The 8949-nt window shown below is 43.5% G+C and overlaps 1 protein-coding gene across 1 annotated transcript in view; it reads left to right on the top strand.

Moving 5' to 3' along the window:
* Positions 1–4132: 4132 nt before the first annotated feature.
* The window catches only part of FAM171B (family with sequence similarity 171 member B), a 73789-nt gene continuing 68972 nt past the window's right edge, over positions 4133–8949 (top strand). The window contains exon 1 of the mRNA XM_020911898.2: positions 4133–4527. Coding sequence (XP_020767557.2) covers positions 4317–4527 — 211 coding nt within the window. The 5' untranslated portion in view covers positions 4133–4316. The remainder of the gene's footprint in view (positions 4528–8949) is intronic.

Here is an 8949-nt window from a genome sequence, read left to right as displayed (position 1 = left end):
AGGAGATCTTAAGCAGGGAATAATCAGATAATAAGCAGGGAATAATATAGTATGTGTATGGTATTATTCTCTGCTTTCTGATGGCTCCTGCAGTATATTTATAAAAACAAAGTTCTAACATTAGCGATTACATTATATGTGAGAGTTGGACCATAAGGAAAGCTGAGCACTGGAGAAGTGATGCTTTTGAATTGTACTGGAGAAGACTCTTGAGAGTCCCTTGGACTGCAGGGAGATCAGACCAGTCAATCCTAAAGGCTATGGACCCTGAATATTCATTGCAAGGACTGTTGCTGATGCTCCAATACTTTGGCCACCTGATGCAAAGAGCCAACTCTGGAGAAGACCCTGATGCTAGGAAAGATTGAAGGCAGAGGGAGAAGGGGCTGGCAGAGGAGGAGATGGTTGGATAGCATCCCTGACTCAATGGACATGAATGTGAGCAAACTCCAAGAGAGAGGAAGACAGAGGAGCCTGGTGTGCTGCAGTCTATGGGGTCACAGAGTTGGACATGACTTAGTGACTGAATAACACTATAAACATGAAAACTATCATGGATTAAGAATTGAAAATAATTTCCTAGACTAGCATCTTCCATTGCTTTGTAAAACACACTGGCTGACAGGTAAAGTACATGCAGTTAGCAGGACACCCCTTCATCCATATCTACTTGGTTTTGTCCCCATCAGTTGGCCTGTATCTATGCCAAAAGTCAGTTATCTTTCTTTACACAGTTGTTTTTTTGGCAGTTTTGTGTGTTATGAGGAATGGATGAAATATAAATTTAAATGAAGTATGTTTTTCTATGAAAAAAAAGTGGGTCAGGAAGTTGTAAAACTGGAGAGAAATTACAAATAGAAAGATTTGGCATTCAAATTGCTTGACAAGAGTTTTTAAGAACTTCCACTTAACCGAAAACTTCAACTAATAGGCATGCATTGTAATTGTGGTTTACTACTTCAAACCCTTGGGGTTTGGTTTAAAAAAAAGATATGATTGACCCTACATCAAAAGGTTGGTAAGTGAATATATATCTGCTTATTTTAAAATATGTTTAAAATATATTGATTTTTGTCTCTTGACCTACTTCTTTGATTCAACTATTAGCCCTGATTGCATCAAATAATATGGCTTTTGTATATTGCACAAAAATAAAGCATAAACCATGCGTAATGGAGCATTTAAAAGTCATTTAAAAACCATCTTGATTATTCTTGTTTCTTCAAATAGTCTATAGTACTGAAGGGTATCACACCCATCCTCCTCCATTGGTGGCTGTGAAATCAGCAACTTTGCCTCTGGAAGTTCAGTTTCTAATATATTAAAGATGACTTGGCCACCATAAGGTAGGATGACAGAAAATTCTGGCAACATTCCTTTCCTTCTGATCTGCTAGTCAGGAATCTTGAGCCATTTCCATTTTCTCCGTTTTTCTCTCCAAGAGGAGAGGTAAATTGGAAGAAAATACAACACAGCTTGATGAAACTAATTAAAGACTGCATTCAAGCCTCACCTCACCCCCAGTAGCTCCTGCTCATACAGGTGAGGCAAAACCATGATGGAATAGTGGTATTTAGTGTGAGGGCCCTCGTTTTGGCATTTCTCTTCCAAAAATTATGTAGGCCATCGAGTTTATTTTTGCCTAAAAATCACCAAGAAACAATGTAAGTTCATTTCAGGTTTCAAACAGTGCAGAAATGTAAAGGCACATATTAGTATAGCCTTGGGCAAGACAGTTGCTGCTCTGATCTTAAGTGTTTCCATTTACGAAACAGGATGTTGTTGTTCATCACTAAGTTATGTCCAGCTCTTTGCAACCTCATGGACTGCAGCATGCCAGGCTGCTCTGTCCTCCACTATTTCCTGAAGTTTGCTCAAACTTGAGTCCATCAAGTCGGTGATGCCATGCAACCATCTAACCCTTGGTCACCCCCTTCTCTCCTTGCCCTCAATCCTTCCCAGCATCAGTCTTTTTGAAAAGAAAAGGAAAATGAGAGCTAATTTGTAGAACTGCTCTAAGAATATGTGATAACGTGTGTAGAATGCCTATTATTTTTTATGGAACTAGTTTCATATCTTTGACCAAAGAATAATTTTACATGAGTGAGAAATTTGTTCTTTTCCAGCATGTTGGGAAAATTGGGAGGAACACAAAAGAGTGGTGAGTGTGGAAAGGGACTGTCCACTCAGCCAGATCAGCTGAATCTAGAATGAGGGTAAAGGAAGTGATGTTGTAGATTTTATTTACATTATATGATGAGATGTCCCAGAGGAACTCCAAATACAGAGACTACAGCTGACCAGGCCACGGCTTATCACTGATTCTGTAGTCAGTAGTACCAGCTAATTTGAAAATGTCTTAAGCAGCCAAAATCTCAGTTTGGCAACTTGAATCATACTGCACATAACTTTCTCCTCACTTCTCCATATCAGTCAACCATGTCTGCTGATTCTAGCCCTACATACTGAATCTCTCATTCTTTTTCTACACCTTTCCTCTCTTTTCCACTCTCACTGGCCTTCAGTATTTTCTCACTGGCTTTTGCAAACACCACTACACCGGCCTCCTCTTCGCCAATGTACCCCTCAAAAATCCATCTTCCATACTGATAGCATAGTCATCCTTTGAAACAGACTGGCAGCAAGTCCCTCCCCTGATTAATTTCTTTCACTATTTCATAATCACTTGAAGTGTAAATTTCAGTTTCCTTATGTAACATCCAAGGTTAATGTTCAGTCACTAAGCCGTGTCTGACTCTGACCCCATGAACTGCACATGCCGGGCTTCACTATCTCTGAGTTTGTTCAAACGCAGGTCCGTTGAGTTAATGATGGCCATTCAGCCATCTCATCCTCTGTTGCCACCTTCCCCACTTGCCCCCAATTTTTCCCAGCATCAGTCTTTCCAATGAGTCGACTCTGCATCAGGTGGCCAAAGTATTGGAGCTTCAACTTCAGCATCAGTCCTTCCAGTGAATCCATGGTTGATTTGCTTTAGGATTGACTGGTTTAATCTCCTTGCTGTCCAAAGGACTCTCAAGAGTCTTCACCAGTGCCACAGTTCGAAAGCATCAATTCACCGGTGCTCAGTCTTCTTTAAGGTTAATGTAACAGGAGTTAATGTGTATAAAGTGCTTGAACAGTGCCTCCACACTATGTACTATAGAAGTGTTTGCTGGTTTTTTTTTTTTTTTTAATGACCTGATCTCCACTGTCCTTTTCGATCTAAAACACTCACTCCATGACAATCATTGTTCACAATTTTCCAAGCACACTGCACTGTTACCTCTAGGTGTATACACAAACACACACACACACAACTCCACTTTTTAGATGACCTGGTTGCACCCACCTATGTGTGGAACTCATAATCTTTCAACCCCACCTCTCCTAGTGTTTCATAGCCCCCTTCCATATACCACATTGTTAATTTCTTCCAATTTGATGTAATTTCTGCGTGTTGTAGTGTTTCTTCATCACCTTGGATTATCATTTGCTTTTATGTTCCTCTGCCCTAACAGGTAGTGAGCTCCTAGAATGCAGGGATTCTATCTTGCTTATTCAAATCCTGATCAAAATATTGGAACGTACACGGTAAGCATCTCGTAGGCATTTAGAAAAATATTTTTTGAGCAAATGAAAACTGTAGACTATAATTAGACAGATGTAATTAAGGACATTATATGATACAGAAAGAAAATTCTACTTGGGAAGAAAAAGGAAGTTTAATCAAAATCTGGAGAACTGTAGTTTAATTTCTAGCTAACCAATGATGGCCGCGATACCCCAAAGTCCATATGGTTAAGAGATCCTGGCTTTTGCATTCGTTGGTGTGTTGTAGGAGGGTGATTAATATGCTAATATCACCTGCTCTTCTACTTTGCGGTCAGGTGGAGGGAATTTTATTCCACTTTCTGCAGAATTTCTTAGTGTCTCGGTAGGGGCTTGAGGACCTGGTCTGCCAGCCCCCTGAAAGGCTCTCCTTTTTCGTTTACCCTCGGAGGCCATCAGTCGCCTGGCGCCCCACCACCGCGCCGGTGCGCGCCCTCGGAGCAGCCCAGCCCCGGGCTGACCGCGGAGACGCGGTCCCTGGCGCCGGGTTCGTCCCGCCTCCCGCATCACGTGCGCGAGGATGCTAACTTCCCCCTCCTCCCGCGGCGTCCCCTCCGCCTCCGCGGCCTCCTTCTGCTGAGCGAGTGCGAGGCAGACTGCGCGAGGGGGCGCGAGCGGGCGGGCGCAGCCGGAGCCCGCAGCCCTGGCGCCCGCCGCCGCCCGCAGCTCCGCAATATGCCGCCGCGGCCCTCTGGCTCTCGGCCATGGCGAGGCTCAGCCGGCGCGTCCCTTGCACCCTGCTCCTCGGCCTGGCCGCGGTGCTGCTGAAGGCGAGGCTGGTCCCCGCGGCCGCCAGAGCCGAGCTCAGCCGCTCCGACCTCAGTCTCATCCAGCAGCAGCAGCAGCGGCAGCGGGAGGAAGCCGAGGAAGAGAGGCCGGAGGTGCCCGGGGCATCCTCCACAGTCGCCGCTCCAGGTAGGTCCCGGGAGCCCGGCCCTGCCTTCCCATCTCCGCCGGCGACTCTTCTGATTTCGCTGGCCGCCTCGCGCAATCCCTAGCCAGATGGTTTTCCATCGCCTGTTACCCACCCCCCACCTCCACAGCCTGCCTGCCCAGGACTGGGGCTTTGCTTTGGTTTCGAGAATCTGCCCTTTGGGTGATGAGCTTTCTCGTAAGCGCAGAGTACTGCAGTGGGGTGGGAGGGGGCGGGAGGGGTGGGATTGAGAGACTGCCTCGATTGATCCTTTTCTTCTCCTCCCTTCGTGAATTTCCCCTCTGCCCTGGGGATGATTGTGGATACACACACACACGGTTCTCAAATCCTTTTAGCCTGGGGAATGATTTACACACACACACACACACACACACACACACACACACACACACGGTTCTCAAATCCTTTTAGCCTGGGGAATGATTTACACACACACACACACACACACACACACACGGTTCTCAAATCCTTTTAGCCTGGGGAATGATTTACACACACACACACACACACACACACACACACACACACGGTTCTCACATCTCTTTAGCCTTCTGTTCTGTAACGTTTTCTCTCCTGGAGACTGAAAAATTTTTCGATAGACACCCACACACCCCTTTTCATCATCTGGCTCCGCCTGTATATTTAAATTTGGCTCTAGAGAAAAATCTTGATTTATTTTATTATTTATTTCTATCTCTTCTTATCCTGGGAATGGTTTTCAGGCAGTTTGCAAGAACGTCTTCCGTTTAATAAAAATGAAACAAACCAAAAATGAAATAGGAGTTTGTGATTGACGGAAAGGGAAAAGGAGAGAGGGGTTGGTTGAGATCAAGTCTGTAGTGGATGTTGGTATAGCAAGGCCTGCCCCCAGAGAGGGGAATCTCCTTACTTGTTAGTAGGAGGTAATGAGGCAGATTCTCCGCACTATTCAGTGAGGGTGATGAGTCCTTTTCAGTATCTGAAGCTCTAACAGTCCCTCCGTTCCTGCCTGGTTCCCCTCCATTAAGGCTCCACCGGTAAGGGAAAGGCGGGATTGTCCATTTTAATAGCTTCTCCCCACCCCCAACCCCAGTTCCCTTCCCTACTGTAAAAGCTGCCTGCTATTTGGAAAGAAAAAAAGCCATCAGGTTTTTTTTTTTTTTTTTTGGCAAGTGGACTTAGGTTTCCGCAAAACCGAAGTGAATTGTAACATTTATTTTTGCTTTAAAATCCTGCCTAGTAACATCATACAAGATGCCGAAAACGAGATTTTTGAAGAGCAGGATTTAGTATCTTTTTTTGTACCGCTTGTTCATCCTCAAAGAGCAGTACTGTGACAACACCAGCTGCGATTCCTGACACAGCCAGGATGATTTAATTTATCAGAGTGCTCTGAGCAAAGGATGAAATCACCAAAGTGTGGAGGAAAGCATGCGTTTCTGACACCCTTTTAAACCAATTAATAACACTTGAGCATGGCTGAAAGTCCTGAAAGGTGTGCGGAGTGTGGTAGTTTTCCTGGCTTTTTATAACTGACATTGCTAACCACAGGGTTTCAATGAGGCAGCTGTTAGACACAGTGTTTGCCGAATTTAAGGAAATGGGAGATAGGAGAGTGATTGAGAGCCCGTCTTCATGATGTCATAAGTTACAGAACAGAAGTCTGAGAGTAGAGATGAATTATGGTTTGCAGTATATTTTTGTTTGGATTTATCATCTTTCAGAAATATTCGTTACATGGGTTTTGACTACTGCTGTTGTGAAATAATATGAGAAACTTCTGTATCCTGCATGCAGGTGAAAATATTTACTTTCTGTATTTGGGATAGAATATTTTTGAAAAGGATTATTTGGGGGAAATGCAGTTTTGGAGCATATTTACCTATTAGACTAACGGAGATAAAGGAACCACTAGCTAACAGATCAGACTAGAGCCTCAAAAGTATTATGACCTTGCATTTCCCTCAAAAACTCTACCTCTCCAAGGCAGTGGCAACCAGGAGAGCCATTCAGTTGATGGCTGTTTTAGTTAGAGATACTGGGTTGCATCTCTGGAGAAGGGAACGGCAACCCACTCCAGCGTTCTTGCCTGGAGAATCTCAGGGACAGAGAAGCCGGGCGGGCTGCAGTCCATGGGGTTGCAGAGAGTCGGACACGACTGAGCAACTAACACACACATTGGTTGCATAATGAAACACAACCTGTACACAAAGAAGTTAAAATATTCCTCTGAGCACATTGTGGTCTAGATTGCACTGGTCTTCCTGCTTCAGCCTTTGTTCCTCTACTCTCTGTTCTCCTCACACAGTTAGTAATCTTCTAAAAAATGGTAAATAGGACCATTTCAGCTCCCAGTCCCGCAGTGGCTTCCCATGGCTCTCACATGGGAAGATGGGGAGATGCCCAGACCCTGAAAATGGCCTTCAAAGGCCTGGATCCCTCTGTGCCCGCCTCCTGCCTGCGTCCCTTGGCTCCCAGCCTAACCGAGTGCTGGGGCCACACTCTCTCTGCTTCTGCAGTTGGCAAGCGGGCTCTGGTGTGGGACCTTTGCGCTTTGCATTTTCTCTGCCTGGAATTCTGGACCTTCACATTCATCAGATTTGCTCAGGTATCACTTGAACAGAGAAGCTTTTCTGACTGCTATATTAAATAGCAATCTGCATGCCCTTTTCCTACTGATTCTCCTCCACGGCATTTAATATTTAATAGCCCTTCTTGTAAACCTGTCTCCTCTTACTAGAATGTAAGTTCTCTGAGGGCGTGAACTTTGTTTTGTTCATTATTACATAGAATTATTACATATCTTTCTAGCACCTAGAAGAGCATATGTGACTCACAGGCACACATTAAGTTTTTTGAATGAACGAATAAACTAAAATGCTGGCATTGGACATCTCTTTTACTTTGAGTTTGTGTTGTTTAACATCTTGTGAAATTCTTCACTGAAATTTACCAAGGGCATATAAAAATAAATGGTAGGTAGAAATATTTATAGGAGGAGGTTATAAAGTGCATTTATCTTGGACTTTTAATTTTAGCTAATTTCACTGTTTATCTTAAGTTGACTGCAGACAACTTCTAGAACAATACTTAAGTCCACCTTTTAGGTTCTCTCAAGAAGATTCTTTGCCCAGGTGCACTTATAATTCTCTTATGACCTAGGAGGGTATTATATACCTTTAAATAGCTCTGACAGAGCCTGGTAGATCTTTCTTTGCCTCTGTATGGTGCTTCTGATTTTTCAGACATTTGCCCTTCTCAGGAAAAATTTAGAAAACTAATAAGACATGTTTAGTGACTCATATATGATTGAGCTTCATAAGTCCATATAGAAAAACTGTCTGTTGACTTTTACTTCAGATTTTATTATTTTCAAAATTTTTGTCTCTTTATATAGCTGAGAAATAAGAAAGTGGTGTTAAAAGAAGTTGAATATGAGATTTATAAAATCAAGGTATAAAAACAAATCTTTGTTATCTCATTAACTTCTAGAACATCATCCTCAGACTAGCGAGAAAAAAGACGAAAGTTGAGATCTGTTTTCTCTAGTGTCTACAGCAGCTCTGATTTCTCCATCTGCACCAGTAATTGTTAGAAATAAATATTTGAGGGATGAGGGAAGAATTAATTTGAGGGTTGGTAGTAACTGAAACGATAATATCATATCCAGTCTGATGGCCGATTAGATGGGAGGCATACTGGGGTTGGGGTGACCAGAGCTGGAGAAAATGACGAGCTCCATTTCAGATTCTCCACATAAACTGCAGACAGACACAGGGGACCTGCATGGATTTTTATAAAAGTCTTCTGCATACAGTGAAAGCTCGTTGAGGGGTATGTTTTCACAGGATAAATGTATGTTTATACTGATATACTGTTTATAGCAATGATTGTGTGTTTCACTGATTCAGTTCAGTCTCTCAGTCGTGTCCGACTCTTTGTGACCCCATGAATTGCAGCACTCCAGACCTCCCTGTCCATCACCAACTCCCAGAGTTTACTCAAGCTCATGTCCATTGAGTCGGTGATGCCATCCAACCATCTCATCCTCTGTCATCCCCTTCTCCTCTTGCCTTCAATCTTTCCCAGCATCAGTCTTTTCTTTTTTTTTTTTTAATTTTATTTTTTTTTATTAGTTGGAGGCTAATTACCTTACAACATTGCAGGAGTTTTTGTCATACATTGAAATGAATTAGCCATGGATTTACATGTGTTCCCCATCCCGGTCCCCCCTCCCACTTCCTTCTCCACCCCATCCCTCTGGGTCTTCCCGGTGCACCAGGCCCGAGCACTTGTCTCATGCATCCAACCTGGGCTGGTGATCTCTTTCACCCTAGATAATATACATGTTTCGATGCTGTTCTCTTGAAACATCCCACCCTTGCCTTCTCCCACAGAGTCCACAAGTCTGTTCTATACATCTG

The sequence above is a fragment of the Odocoileus virginianus genome, chromosome 13 (genome assembly GCF_023699985.2).
Source record: "Odocoileus virginianus isolate 20LAN1187 ecotype Illinois chromosome 13, Ovbor_1.2, whole genome shotgun sequence".
In the NCBI taxonomy this organism is placed as follows: domain Eukaryota; kingdom Metazoa; phylum Chordata; class Mammalia; order Artiodactyla; family Cervidae; genus Odocoileus; species Odocoileus virginianus.
This window is presented reverse-complemented; position numbering and strand designations above follow the sequence as displayed.